This window comes from Brienomyrus brachyistius, chromosome 4 (genome assembly GCF_023856365.1).
Source record: "Brienomyrus brachyistius isolate T26 chromosome 4, BBRACH_0.4, whole genome shotgun sequence".
NCBI lineage: Eukaryota > Metazoa > Chordata > Actinopteri > Osteoglossiformes > Mormyridae > Brienomyrus > Brienomyrus brachyistius.
Window position 1 is genome coordinate 16,500,009 of NC_064536.1, and position 16,035 is coordinate 16,516,043.

The window sequence follows — 16,035 nt, forward strand, 5'->3', positions numbered from 1 at the left end:
AAGGTGTCCTAGAGCATGTCTGGGCTTGTGGTGTTATTCTCCAGTTCTATAACCAGTAAAAATGTCTCCAGAATGCATCGCCTGAATAATGAGGACTGACAGGTTCATTGGCAGAAAAAAAATATGAAGCATAAATAATTCAAGAAAAGGAATACATTGATATGTAAATAAAAAGGCATCATAGTATCATAGTCCAGTCATCCACATGTATGTGTGCACATGCCCTGTTTGTTTGACCTGGATGTACATATCACAGGCATCAACTGTGTGAGAACAGGCCATTTTCCTACCTACTGAAACACAGAAGGATTTTTACCACAAGTGCCATGTCCTTTATACACCCAGAAGAAAACAGCATGCGTGGTAAATGTTTCTGCAAGTAAACTGCTGCCTCGACTCATGAAAAATACAAAACCACAGAGAGAACAATAACCTTGAAGCATTGATTTTTTTTTTTTTTTTTGCAGAACAATAAAATTAGCAACTTGAATGACCAGGTGGGTTTTACGGATTCTGCTTTGTTTTAAGTGTATATTATAGATAATGACAGTTTCTCGGTTAATCGTTTGTTTTTATCCATTTTTATCCAAAAATGTTTTATGCCGTTTACTCGTCTTGGGTTGCAGGGGGTGCGGATTTAAGTCCTTTTTTCAAATGACGGGAGTATCGGAACGATAAGGGGGAGAAGTTCGTCCATCCAGACAAGGGCTTTGACAACGTGCACCTAATAATTTTGAGACTTTGTCTCCCGTGTTTTTACGCGTTTTCAGGCCTCCTTACAAGCGTTCCAGGGATGATGTGAGTTATCGCTAGAGAAGAATAAGACGCGCTATTTAAAATCATTAAATCAAAGCGTGAGAAGTCACGTGATAGAAACAAATTACTGACTAGTTAATTGGATAATTATCCATCCATCCATCCATTTTCCAAACCGCTTATCCTACTGGGTCGCGGAGGGACCGGAGCCTATCCCGGAAGCAATGGGCACAAGGCAGTGGATAATTATCTCTTGTACTAATAATACGGCGCTTTACATCTTTCGGGACGGCTCTCTGAGCGCTTAAATACAAGATATTTTTGTCCGTCTATAGAACTATGGGCCATTATTGTATGTTTGCAAAATAAACCTTGAAACCATTTATAATTTGAACAAGTTTGCAATGTGTGCAATGACTACGATGTATTCAAATGCATTTTATTTTGCAGGTGCATATGTAACTGTTTTCATACTTTATATTTCGTTTGGTTTCACCTAAATTAATGGAAAATTGAATCTGTCAATTTTTACTTCAAACTCAACTCCGGGTAAGCTAGAGGGTAAAACTGTAATTCACTCTTGTGGTTATTGTATATAAGTAATTCATGAGTAATTTATTAAATGTCTAGGTTATTTATTACTATTTTATAGCAAAGGAAAGTTAACGAGATTTCTTTTCTGGTTTATGCTACGAGCTCTTTTGCCTGCAAAATTGTGTACGTTGATAAATGTAAAAGCCTGAATCATAAAATAGCAAGCCACCTTGATATCTTTTTTAAGAGAAAATGGGTAAAACACGAGGGGCATGGTGCTAACAAAATGCGATTACAAACGATTTTTTTTTTATTAATTCGATATTTATGGTTTTTGGCATTTAACCTTGCGCTTTCAGAGCTACCGTCCAGTAAACTTCTAAACGTCAATGGAAAGCCAACAATTTCATGTCTCAAGTCTTAAGCCTACTAAAATATTTTGTCATTTTCAACGTATAATGGAATAGATGTACGGTTTCTATGCAGTTAAAATCAACACGGGCCTGAGTATAAATTACATTAACGAAGGACAGAAAATAGCTATCTGCGAATAATCATTTTTAAAACCCAAAATACTATTTCAGTTACAAAATGCGAAACACCAGTTTCAAATACATTTAGTCTTACACGTTACTAACACACATTAGACATATTGATTATTTTTTGTAGTGTAATTGTTACGCCAACAAACGAAATGTAGCTGGATTGCTCGGAGATTTTACAGATTCGAAATTTTAACAATAACCGTCTATTTATATTGAACAACATGCTGTTGGTTATTATAAAATTTTATATATCATTTATATATTTTAATTTCGCAGTCACGTGGCATTTTTGTTTCTTGCATCAAACGCTGGGGCTGAAGTTAAATTAGTAAATCAGTACAAGACATTTTTAAATGGCAGTCATTTAAAATGTAAGCTAACAAAACCACAGAGTCTGTGCTAAAAATAGGTCGTTGACTGAAATTGACTTTCTGCCAACCCCGAGGGAGGGGGGCATCGGCCACTCAATCACAAATGTCTTATTAATTATGAAAACAAGTTGTATTTCCTTTTATAAAACTATCATTCGTTTTTTTTCTCTTTTTCACACATTCCACTCCAAATATCAGTTTTACATGTAGGAAATTAAAGATAATTGCCAGTATTTCGAAACATCTAACTATGAAACACAACCGATATATCAAACAAAAAAAAAGTAAACCGAGTCCATTATGCCTATAGACCATTTAAATGACTAATAACCGTCCCGCGTGCATGACCCAGTTAGAATGACTTCAACTTTAGTCTCGGATGGACCGAACCGAACTCTCGATCTGCCTGTAGACCCCCCGAAGAAAACCACACATTTAAGTTTCAAACAATAACTGATTTATTTAATATATTTTTATACTTTGTAGCAATCTGGTTTTTAAGATGCCTATATAATAAGTACTCTGATTTAAAATCTTTCGGGTTTAGTTATCTCTGTTTTTTTCTGAAAATGATTTGATATATATATATATATAGATAGATCCCCTTTATCTTTTTCTAGTTTTGGAATAGTTAGGGGTTATATGCAACATCTCTATAAACGAACAAAGAAAATACAGTGAAACGTGATCTATGCCTTGGCAACATCAAATAAAGCTAGCAATTTTCACTCCATTCCACTAATTAATTTCGCAGCCTGCATGTTGTCGTGGTGACGTTACATCTCTTTTTTTTCATCTGTATGCATGGAATGTCAGAAACACCATGTGGAGTGCAGTGGAAACAGTCACATCATTCTTCACACACACACACATATATATATCATATATGTGTATATATCATATATGTATATATACCAGGCTACCCAGTCTTCCATAATTTAGGGTGCTCAGTTTTTGCATTTCCTTATTTCCCTTGCTGTCGTTGTTCGGACAGTGGTCGCGTGAGTCTAACTTGATCACGGCAATAATATCCTTCGTCGGTCTCCATTTTTTTTTTTTTTTTTACTTGGCTTGACGTGATGCACTTGGCAAATGGAAATATATAAATAAACACATTTATTACTGGATCGTGTAGAAGGCGACCTGGGATTAATTGCAATTCTGCATTTTGTAATGTATTGTTAAGAGTAGAATTATGGCCGCTATTTGTGAAATTTAACCATAGTATAAGCCGGGACATCAGATTGTGCTTTGATGCTATTTATCTACGCAATATACGTTTGTATTTGCCTACAGTTAATATTGCTGAACTCCTTGTCCTGTGAATCAACTGATGTAGGTACCACAGTTGTGTTTGAGTGAGATGCTGTCGTTGTAGTAATTCCTGTTGAAGCGCTGCTGAAATAGACGTGTGTTGAAATTGAGCCCAGGTCAAAGATCCCGGAGAATCCCCAGAGGACGGTCTGCCGGTGTTTGATTCAATTTCAGAATGTCGTCCCGTCTGAATAAAGTTGCTTTTCTGGTGTGTACAACTCCAGGTAAGTGTACAGTTGGACACATTTGATCGCTAAACGTTTTTCTTATTATTTTCATGTTGGTAGTCTTTTTTCTCTTTTGTATTACGTTGTTTTTCCTTTTTTGCTCTTCTTATTTCATTTTAACTTTTTTGTTTTGCTTCCTAGAAAGCGAGCCATGTCACTAGAGCGAGAAGTGCCGTCAGAAGCATCGTGACGCCGGAGCGGTCGCTACGTCCCAACGCTCCATTGCCTCCTCCGCACAGTTCAAACAGGCTACCGCGGAACTCCAGGTTCCTGGATTCCCTTTTGAGTTTTTCCCACAGCTCCGTGGCCCCTCCTTCGCAATCCGCAAGGGCAGTGGTGGCACAAGCATGGAAGTCATCCCAGTACCTGAAAAAAGCACGAAAATCGATGATATTTATGTCATAATAATCAAATTGGGGGAATTATTACAGAGATTTCTATAATAATAATAATAATAATTATAATAATAATAACAAGAACAACAACAGGTTGGGCATATCTCTATTTTGGCTATGAGAACATTAAATTAAATATTTCAGAGGAATGCATTAGGCTACTAAATATTTTTTATTATAATATCCAGTTAAACGTGCAAAAATACTATACTGTCTGTAATAACCATCGTCATAGCTACCTTTATTGCTAATATTTATTCACTTAAATACTTTCATTTCTTTTAATTTTAGCACATTTTAACGTTCCTAATATTTCCGTATTTGACATTTTTCAGTGTTTCAGCTTTGACTTGGGCTGCGAGGTGCATCCCTGGACGTTGAATCGTCTTATGCATTATTTTGTGTTTATCAACCAAATACGAGCGTTTGTTAGACGGTACCGTTCATCCTGATTGTGAATGAGACTGTCTCCTGGAGTTTATATATTCGCGATAAATAATGAGAGCTAGAAACACCAGGGACACTTGGGTTTGCCTCCATTGCAGTTTTCCTGTTATAATCCTTTTTCCCCATGGGAAATCAAACACTTTCAATCTATTCTGTCCTGCACAGTAGTGCAGCATGCCGGCTAGGAGACGCACCTGAGCAGCGTCGTAACCTATTTTCGGACTACTGTCGGCAGAGACATGCGCAGAAACACATGCTCATCCGCTAAAATGCAAACTGAACTCGGTAACATTTTTTGATAGCAGTTTCTGTTTATGAGGTGTGACTTAATAAAAAAAATACAAATTTGCAAAGCTCGACAAAATTATTATCAGGCAACCTAAATATTGTATATCATAAATAAAATTCCACTTTCAACAGACGCCTTCCTTGCAATTCTGTTCACTAGTTCGATTCAAAATAATACAAACGTAAAAAAATATGATCGTTAAACTGCATGCAATTGTGTTTGGCTACGGCATTCCAATTTGTCATTAATAAGTGACAGAGACACCAAAGCTCCGAGATTTCACCATGGTAGTCCAATACCCGTAATTGACGCTGACCTCACCGCCCCTTTTTTGTAAGGCTGGTCTATCTGGTTGCAATTAATGGGTGCGATGTGAATGTGAACCTTGCATGAACACCCACACCCGCTGCTGGTTCTGGCGCTTCCGAATTAATGCGGAGTCTCGTGCCATCTGTCTCCCAATCCCAGTCTGCGTTAACTGGGTCGTGGTGCACGTGTCCCTTGCCGTACAAAGCGAAGTCTGCAGGGCGAAGAGCGCAACTTACGAACAGATGGTCTTTAGGTTTTCTCGATCGTCCAACTCCTGTGGGTAGTTCACCATGCTTTCGCCCAGTCTGAGCAGGCAATCTGAGAAACCTTTAAATACAGTATCACATTTCCCTGTAGCGCCCACCTCCTGGAGCAGATACACTGAAAATCAGAGGGAAAGACATGTATTACTTGCTATGTTAAACATCGCGGGTTAATAATAGTAATTAAATTTGTAATGATCAACTAATCCTATTTTAATTACGGCACTTCACGAGTAAAACTATTTACGCCATTATATTCACATATGCAAGTGTATAATGTAGGCCTGTGTTATCAACACGCTTTAGGCGAATTACTTGATACATATAGTATAAAATGCTTACAATTCTATTATTTTTTGAAATGCACAATTTGATTTAAATTTTTCATATATCATTCGATTACTGTAGTATATGCGCCGATTTAAGTGCGTATTTTCTCACAATGATTTGAAGGCAGTAAACTACATGCATTGTTCTATCCGCCCATCTCTGTGACTGCAGAGATAACACCACGCAGGTTACATTGTCCGCGAGCTGAAAACGACGGAAGAAAGATGAGGTAATTCGTCTAGAGTCTAGATGGGAGGTGTGTTTCTTTGTGCTACCGTGCATGGGGGTGGGGTGGGACTTAATTTACAGTAGAGGGTAAAGGGTCCGTTATACACACTGTGTGAGCTGATGTCTGCGCGAGGGTAGCTTCATGCAGCTCTCGTATTCATGAGAAAGACTCTCCTCAATTATTTTGTGGGCGGAGCTCAAAGGCTGGCGCACACAAGGGACATGCAACCTAAAAAAGGTTGCCTCTCTAATCTTGGCCGGACATTTTTTTCCGTGCAGGAGCCAGTTATTGGGAAGCATGTGTTTTCCTTCCGTCCGTTCGCGGTTCGTTGAGCAGGAGATTTAGTCAATTGATCAGATTGTAACAATTTGACAAGCTCTCCGGTTGAGTGGCTGCAGTCAAACTGCGGAACCTTGTACGTGTTATTTATCCTGATCAGTGCTGATAGGAGTGGACGTAAGGTAGAGCCGCCCTGGCGCGAATGATCAGTCCAATTTGTGAGACCAAAAAGACGGACATTAAGCAACAACTACGCGTGGGTAAACCGACTACAGTGCAGAAAAATAGTACTGTACTGATAATAACAACAAGAACAACAACACCAATAATAATAATAATAATCGAGTTCACCCGAACAAAAAATATTAAAACATTTTTGCTACTTCAACGATCGAAAAAAACCCCGACAAATTATATAAGATAAAGACAAGATCAATCATCTGCTTCAAATTAAGGTTACATCTTTTGTCTACGCGGTGAAAGCGCCATGCAGTTTTATAGCGAAAAAGACAATAACAATTGCTGGCAGTTATAGAAGGATTGGGATATAATTTTTAATGGTTGTACAGATTTTTCCTTAAACTTGGGTGGCGGAGGTCATTTCAGCAGTAGCTTCAAAAGTTACTGTCCTTTCGCTTAATGCTGAACATCTAAAATATTTTAAATAAAACAAATTACACTGTGTTAAAGTGTAAAGGCAAATTTTATATATATATATATATATATATATATATATATATATACACACACACACACACACACACACACACACACATACATACACAGAATTATGGTTTATATACATATATATATATATATATATATATATATATACATATACATATATATATATATATACATATATATATATATATATATATATGTGTGTGTGTGTGTGTGTGTGTGTGTGTGTGTGTGACACGAAGAACCAATCAATGTAAATCAATGTAAAATAAGTAGTTACATTGTTAAAATAAAGCAGCGCCACTACACCACTAAAAACCAATATGAGTACAAAAATCTACGTGTTACAAGGTGTCATGCTATAGGATAACGATACCGAGTGAAACAATACATTCCGAGAAAATTACAGCCAAGAAGCACAACTACTGCAGACGACTTTGTACCAGACCAAAGTCGGAGGGAGTAATTGCTTCGGATAGCCTAAGTATCTGCAATAAACCCATTCGGTCAGGGAAATCAGTCCAGCATAAAATTCCCTTTGTATATATAAGGTAAATCCATACTGCGAGCGGCATTCTACGCATTTTTATTCGATATCGTTTGTCCGGCAATCTAAACAGATAGGAGCATTTCATCAATTTTGTATTACAAATTTGTAATACATTCCTGCTTGCAATGCGTGAACAAGGCTACATTAGTAATACATATTGGCTGTATTACGCTTTTCTGTTTTCAGATATATTTTGATATTTTCTCATAATTTTTGAAAAAGTGTAGACAGACCCGTTAGGTATTATAATTTAGTACCTGCATCTTTGGCACCTATTAATTTGAAAAACGGGGTTGGAATCCTACGAACAATAAGATGCAGTAGCTTATAGACTAACCATCGTAGAAATAAATTGGAAAGTAAATGTATATAATATCTGTATAATAAACAGCATTATTTCCGTTTTCTTATTTGCCGAACATTCTCAACATCTCCAATTCCAATATCTACCGTTTCATTGCAAATTTGACCTAATTTTGAGCATGAGATTTGATGTTAGAAAAGTGAGTATATTCCAATGCAAAACGAATGGTTTTCGTAAATAGTAATATTTTCATTCGAAGATACAAATGTAGCTGCATATGCCTACAGAACGTGTAATACTGTGATTGATTTATTTATTTATTTATTTTGCGGATTCCTGGGATAATTATTCTGGTGCAAAGGCTTGCTGCGTAACTGAGTAACCGGGGTCCTGAGCGTTCTGAAGTGTTTAAACTCATGACAGATGACCGGTGACCCGCTTCACAAACGGCTCCAACGTTTGCAAGTCGATGCAGATTCGCGAGAAAATATATTTCTACCATAACTCGCACTCCTAGGTGTGAAATATTTATGTCATCCGTGCCTGCTGCTGTCAGCTTATTAAGATGCCAGCGCAGTGTACGTCTCCAGCTGTAACGTTATGCAATGTATTTTAAGATAGCCGTAATGTGCTTCTCCTTAAATTTCGTAAAGGACAAAAAAACAGTGCATCGACTATAGTCAACAAAGTTTGATAGCAAAATATGACAATTTATCGGTCAAACTGAAAGAAATAAGATGCGTATAAATGTAAAATCGAAACTGCGTCCACAAATACCCAGCGTATTTGATTTTACGTTGATCCGTAACGTTTGGCGCATTCACTGTTGTTACGAAGCACAAGCGCCCGTATCGATTCTTTTAAAAAATACTCCGTCTGAGTTTAATTATATTAATTATATTTCGCAGAAAGCATATTTTGTGCAAGCCTTATGAATAAAAAGCAGTTTCATGTAGCATGCTTTGTGTGTCTTTGACATTATTCGTTTTAAACGAAAATCAAGTGGAAAAGTAACACGGACATTACACACAGACATTCAATTATTTTTAAGTATAATAAAAATAAATAGTCCGATACTCACCCAACTGTACAGCAAGAAACAGTGAGATATATCTGCCGGTCAAAGTTAATCCCATCCTACGTTTAGTAAAACCATTGGAGTATGCACATCTTAAATAGCTGTAAAGAAAAACTGGAGTAGATTTTGCACACCACACATCGCCACAGCGTCCAGTGGCAGCAACGGTTGCCTTTCGTTTTCCTTTACGCTTTTTCTCGCGGACTATGAGGCGATGAAGACAGAAGTAGCGCAACCCATTAAGTGAAGGGTGGTGATGTTTTTTTTTGCCTCACGCCCACATCGCTTGGGTGACGTAGAAGTGACTATGACAGGCCCCCTTTTTCTTCATTTTTCTCATTTGCTGGATAAGACAAACTCTGTCTTCCTTTTTTCTTATACAACCATTAAGGGGACTGTCGTGATATACACATCTCGCCTGAACGTGCGAGAAGCTAAAGTACTATCTCTTAAGGCGGAGATGTTCACCCGTTCAGATAATCAGACACGATAAAAATAGGAAAATTAAAAAAGGGGGGCGGGGGGGGGGGAGAATTATAAAAAAAGAGGTAAAGTTTGTTCCCTTTTCCTGACGTCAACTTAAGTCAGATGGACATTACATTTAACGACGGATTCTTTCATCTTTTCACCATACGGGCATTTCATAAGTATACCTACATGTGGACGGAGAGTTCACACAGCAGCGAGTAAGCTGACTCTCCCCCCGCCCCCCCCCCCAGTGGGAAGACTATTGCCTTTTAGTCATGGGCACATATAACTGCTGGCTAATTAGGTCCCCAGACAGTTCATTTAAAACGGGCAATACGTAAAAGTGCCATAAGGGGACCGTGGGGCGCGGCGATGAGAGTGCGGCCGCTGCACGAATTATTTTAAGTACAAGTTCGCGTTCATTCACAATGCTGGTGTTTCGCTTCAGTAATTATTATTTACGCACAATGTCAGCGGGGAGACTTGCACTAATTATCACATCGAAAATATATGTATATATGTGTGTGTACCCCAAAGTGCGGTAAAATCTGAAACTTCCATACTTTTCGAGACACTTCTTCGGGTCCCCATTTGATTAATGAATTTTATAAAAATCTGTGAATGCAACCAAAAAAGTAAAAGTTCCAAAAGTCTTGTATTTTGGTTGGTTACTTATGGTTATGGTTAGGGATGGGTTAGGGTTAAGGGTGTCGTGATTGGGATTAGGGTTTTCCCATAGAAATGAATGAACGGTCCCCATTTAGATAGGCAGGCCAACATTCTTTTTGAATAAATATCAGATAAATGTGTAAATTACGGCTGAGAAAAATTAATATAGAGCACTATGTAAGTGATATATAGTAATAAAATGTAATAGCCTATATAATGTATTACCGCAACCAAATTGTCGGAAACCACATTTACGTTTTGGATGACAATTTTCCAAATATTATGAAGGAGGTTATGGAGTGACTTGGTTGATCGTCATAACAAGTGAACTGGTCGTAATTGATTTGATTTAAAGGTGAAATTCCTTAGTTCGTTCTTGGTGTCCCCCTCGTGGTGGGTGGCTGTAACAGCATCTGCACATGGGGGCGTGTTTGCAGGGGAACTGCGTCGCCGTGAAGGCACGCTGTCTACCTTCAAGCGCTCTCAGCAGGATTTAAACTTTACCTAGTCACGACACACCACGGGGCTCTCCGGAGGAATGCTTTTGGAAACGATCTTATCAGGATCTTATTGGCAAGGCTGTGCCGTGAGTCACGCACAGCAAATTACATAATTATGTATTTTTGACACGAACTCTGCTTTACATTTATATTACGGATGATTACCTCTGCTCGCAGTTCTGTCTTCCTAAATATGTCGTCCTGGTTTTCAAACAGCTTGTTTTGTCTGTTCCTTAGAGATTCATGTCCATCACGCTGTCGCTGGTTCGTAATGCAAACTAAAGACTTAGGTGCAATTGCAGGTTTATACTTTTAAATTCCAGATTAATTGAATCGTGGTTCAGTGGATATCATGCTTAGTAAATGTTAACAGTGAAGAATATTAATTGTTTCATACATGAACTATTTCATATTATAATTTATAATCTACATTCAAAGCGGCAGTGATTTCGCGGGTGACTTGTTTTAGCTCCTGGAAGGGTTTATGAATGGCTATATTTTTCCCAAAGGAAAAAATCTTGAAAAATTTAGTACTTTTTTAACAAAGATAATTTTGGTTTAGGGGGTTTTCTAGCTTTAAGCCCCCTGCCCCATTCTAGGCCAGATTCGATTATTGTTATGAAAATCAGGTGAGTGCTTTGACTTAAACCAGGTTGACCCATGGAGACTGGCTAGACTCTCCTGGGAGGAATCACCATAATGAAAATATGGGTGGAGTCAGATACCTGGAGATAGGCTGCGAAATTCCATGGCTGCAGTTAGGAGGCTGGTGTGAAGCCCCCTGGGTTTGGCCTCCGTGATCTGTCTGCCTGTGATCGGAAGGTCACCAGTTCAAATCCCATACACGGAAGTCATATTGCCATTGGGCCCGTAACAACTCCCCCCATCCCCCCCCCCCCCCATGGAATGCTCCTGAAGTGCCAGATAACCCCTGAACCTTCACTCAGACCCTAAACTTATTTCTAAAAAACAAAAGAGCAAGATGAGATGCAAAAAAAAAAGCATTCCGATGTGCAGAGCCGCATGCTTGTACAAGTGGTAAAACGTCTATTAGAGCAGTGGGTGGGATATGTAGGCTTCCCCCAAGTGCCCAGGCAGGGGCCGAGACCCACTTTTGCACCAGGAGATCCAGACACCTGGCTGAGCAAGATCCACAGCAGAAGCATGGCAGGGTTGAATGCCGAGCCCCGCAGAGCCGAGGAGGATCCCTGCAACATCTCCGCGGTCCCTGTTTACTCACCTGTTTACTTGTCGCTTCCGGTGTTGCTGTTGTCTGATGCAAAAAAAAAAAAAACATGGTATTAATCTACCAGAGCGTCCCGTCGTATCTCAAAGACGCTGCTCGTTTGGGCCAATTAGCATTGACGTCACAGCTATCGTCTCGCGAAGAATCTATCGAGTGCACTTCAGAAACTAATTGTTCTGGTCTGCCCTGGATTTTGCTGCAGAGTCCCCGCTGGCTTGCTGGCCGGTGACATTTTGCAGAAAAGTGGCTCTCCGCCTCGCGCCTTCCCGTGCCACGCTTTGAAGGCGGCTGCAGTTAAACGCTTCGCTGCGATGCTGGCCCCTCTAAACGGTCTGTCGGCACGTGAGCCCGGGAATCGCATCCAGCGAGTAAATGATGCTTAATGTCAGTCTTTTTGGCCTCACAACTGGGTGAGATCCCAGGATTAATATCGAATGCATGCAGCTGGAGGACTCCGATTTTAATTACGGGTGCACGCACAAATTTTCGGGCTTTAAAGGCCGAAATATCGATGACAAACATGCAGTTTGGAAATTCAGGCCAGAGGGGGAAGTGGCCAGGTGTGTGGCATGCTGGGATCATATTGGGTTAGTCGGTGTTGCGGCGCAGTGGCGAGCCCAGTGTGCAGATCCGTGCCCTCATAGAATAAAGGGGTTTCTTTATGTTTCTTTTTCATGAGCTCTGAAGACTATTTACGGCAGAAGTGGAGATTTCAGGTCTAGAGAGTACAAATCCAGACCAGGATTTTGTTTCAACCAACCAGTTGAGTCTAAAGAGTCATGGTCACAGAGGACTCAACTGGTTGGTTGAAACAAAATCCTGGTCTGGATTTGTACTTTCTGGATCTGAGGTCGCCACCTCTGGTTTAACGCCACCCGCGTTCGAATCACACGGAGTAAATTGCCGTCAGATACAAGTGTTGCGAATGGAGGACTGCAGGGCTGGGATCTGAGTCATATACACGCAGTGTCTGTTTGGAGGAGTTTGTTAAGCAGAGGGTCCCCGGGGGTGGGGGGAACGGGAAGGGGGTTCGTAACTGCCATCGCTTTCTTCAGCTGTGGGAGGAAACCCAGACGGACAGCGGAATGACACACAAAGTCAGGTGAGCTCAGGATGACTCCCAGTGCTCTGCAGCCCGGAGACTCCAGTGCTGAACAGCGTCCCTGCACTGCGGCTGCCTGACAGCTTAGTGCAGTGTGTCAAAATGCGATGCCCCCTCATCAATCACTCAGCCAGCAGCAGGGATGCATGAAAGATAAGGGGGTTTGACCTTCTCATGAAGGTGTTTCGGTATGGAGAGGATAGCGGAGAGCCCGTCCATGTGTGACAGTGTTCAGGTAGACACTCCACCGTTCCTCATTCTAGTGCTCGAACCTTGCAGACATCCTGCTTAAATCCCCCTGTAATCAGGATCCATTTCCATGTCTCTACAATCAACGGACAAAATGAGTGCCCAGATTTTTGGGTCTCATTGTCTCGTGAGGATTCACTGGTAGGTGTGGCCAACAGCTGCTCTGTGATTGGCCTTGAATACTGGACTATGAACTGAATAAAGGCAGCAGGCCATCTTGAAATCACACCACCTCTCTGGGCTAGGGGTGACAAATCTGATCCATGGAGAGTCGGTGCGTGTTTTTGGGATGGCCTCTCCATCAGCCAATAACAGTGGGTCCCCAGGACTGGGGTTGAGAACCACTGCTTTATTATTGGCTGATTGAAAGGTCATCCCTAAAACCCGCACCGACTCTCCATGGATCAGGATCGCCACTCCTGTTCTGGGCATACCAACAATTCAGTCACCTGTGCATGTGGAAAAAAAAGGCCCATCAGTGAGACCCTTAACCTTCACTGCTCCTGGGATGCTGGCTGTTCCATCACTCTGACCCCAAGCTTTCCACCTGTACATTAGTTTAGACAAAAACATCTGGTAAGTAAATAAATGGTCAGTAATATACCATGTCCCGGCTCTGAGAGGTTTTGCACGCGATACAGATTTGGACTGGAAATCGTTCTGGATGTGCAGTGTAGAGCAAAGAAATACAACTAGATTCAAGATGCATCCCTAAAAATAGCAGTCTGTGTATTAAAAATGCATGACCTGATTCGGCTAAATCTCTCGGAGAGCGAGGAAATTCAGGAGTATCGCCGTTCTTTGTCAAAACACGACTGTCTGGGATCCTGGCCTTGTACTCCTGACCCCGTTACATATCTGACATTAATTATCCTTTCTTATGTACCTCTGTACTCCTGCCCACAAGAATAGGATCAAGTCCAGTCTACGAACACAGCTCGCCCTCTACTGGGGGCATCTGCTGGGTCACATGACCTCCCCCTAGGCCGACCACCTAATCTATGTCGGGAGGAACACTATGAGCTGAGTTTCTAAACTACCATTTCAACCATTTCAATTCGAAGGGCCTGGATTTCACTTAAGCCCTGAGTTCTTGCTGTGTGCTGATTGGTCAGTATCCTATATTCATGCATGTGTCACTAATGTTAATTACGCACAGAGCATAGCAGCACAGCAAACAGCACAGAGCGTAACAGCACAGAGCGTAACCGCACAGAGCGTAACCGCACAGCAAACAGCACAGCAAATAGCATAGAGCATAACTGCACAGCAAACAGCACAGCAAACAGCACAGAGTGTAACCGCACAGCAAACAGCACAGAGCGTGATTCCGCCGTCTGAAAACTTTGAACCTGAGGTCTCTGTCCACTCAGCTGCCCTGGTGTCCGTCTGGCCGTGGGGGCCACTGCTAGTACTTCACACGGAACCAGAGCCCCCCCAGCCCCAAATCTGCAGCCCTGCCCTAATTCTCGATGCCAGGGAGCCACTGTCCTTCCCCGTCGGGGAGGTTCGTCTCTCTGTGCAGTGGCTGGATTTCACTGGTATGGTGAAAATGGTGTGATTGTATCAGTGATCTCACGATACACGTCACGGCTGCTATGTCCTACCATTCACATTTTCCAAGCATGTGTTAGTATGATGTCATTCGCCATATGATCAACCTCCAGCCTCCATCGGGATAGAGGGTAACGCGCTCTGTCTGATTCCTCTGCCATTCTGCTCCTTAAAAGCCTGACTGAGTTGCTCATCGTTCTGATTAACCGGATGACATAATTCCCCCAGTCTGGCGATACCCATCCCTCCAGAACCGGGATCGCGAGGACCCCTGCTGGAGGCCGACGGCGTGACGCCGTTCAAGGATTAGGCTGCTCCAAGCAGGGACAGATGGAGTAGATTCTGCTTCTACTCCCTGACAGCAAAAAGACAAAAAGACTGAAAAACAAACCCAGGATTGGTTCATCGACATGCCTCTGTAGCCAAACACATTGACTCCCTCCGTCAACATCAAGATTCTTCGGATCATCTGTTAAAGACTTTCTTGACTCCTTAATGATTTGGGATTAATTAGTGATGTGGCAGTGACTGATTGGCCTGTCACTAAGGGGGTTGTGTGACATATGGGCATGAAACACAGGATGACGCATCATCTGGTCCTGCTGGTGGTTTGGGTCCGTAAAGTGAACCTCATGAAGTCCACAGCTCTCTTCTCACATTGCTATTAGGCTGCTTCAACAGCTGAGGGGGTGGGGTCGGCCCCCTCCACTATGAGCAGGGTTCTAGTGCCTCACCAGCCAGGGAGTCAGGGAGACAGCCAGGGTGCTCAGAGCACACAACGAGGAAAAGTTACACGATTGTTTACGTTCCATTTACAGGGCGTTTCACACACAGGCCTTTCTCAGCTCCCTTGCAGAAGCTCTCTAGCACCCCCTCCTGGCAACACTCTGTATGCACACAATAACCTCATAAATGTAAATTTATGCTGACTCTGGAAATCTGAGGATATTTTCTTGTTCACGCCTGTTAATCGCCGAACACAGTAGATGTCTACAATCATCTCCATTCCCCTAATAATAAAAAAACAACATCTCTGTGATCCTCCCCTACCGCTTTCTACAAGCCAACCACAGAGGTCAATGTTGACTACTGGGAATTGTGGGAAGGGGGGAGGGGCTCTGTGATGTTGGTTTTGTGCACAGCAGACTGGATGTGGAGTACATTTTACATCTGCTAGAGGATTTGTGTGGCCATCACCGTCTCGACAGGAATAAAAGCGCTGTGACATTAGACTGGAGAGTCCTCCCGTGAATTTTAAACAATCGACTTTGTTTTACCTTAATGGTGCAGAGTTTCTGTCTCTTGGTTTAATAAAATATTAATGGCAAGTTCCCAAATTAATC

At 41.5% G+C, this 16,035-nt stretch overlaps 1 protein-coding gene across 1 annotated transcript; it reads right to left on the reverse strand.

The window, feature by feature from the left end:
• Nucleotides 1-2,640: 2,640 nt before the first annotated feature.
• On the reverse strand, nucleotides 2,641-9,180 carry nrn1b (neuritin 1b). The gene is made up of 3 exons (XM_049012438.1): nucleotides 8,908-9,180; nucleotides 5,424-5,568; nucleotides 2,641-4,113 (listed from the first exon to the last, which is right to left on the reverse strand). The coding sequence occupies exons 1-3, from the start codon at nucleotides 8,960-8,962 to the stop codon at nucleotides 3,885-3,887; spliced, it is 429 nt and encodes a 142-aa protein (XP_048868395.1). The 5' UTR covers nucleotides 8,963-9,180; the 3' UTR covers nucleotides 2,641-3,884.
• Nucleotides 9,181-16,035: the final 6,855 nt, after the last annotated feature.

What these genes read in the sequence shown, in the direction of transcription:
- nrn1b (XM_049012438.1), bottom strand. Translation starts at nt 8,962, where the DNA reads ATGGGATTAACTTTGACCGGCAGATATATCTCACTGTTTCTTGCTGTA. An exon ending in GTTTCTTGCTGTACAGTTGG is followed by an intron (nt 5,569 to 8,907) that starts GTGAGTATCGGA and finishes TCTGATTTTCAG; the next exon opens with TGTATCTGCTCCAGGAGGTG. An exon ending in AACCTAAAGACCATCTGTTC is followed by an intron (nt 4,114 to 5,423) that starts GTAAGTTGCGCT and finishes TGCTTTTTTCAG; the next exon opens with GTACTGGGATGACTTCCATG.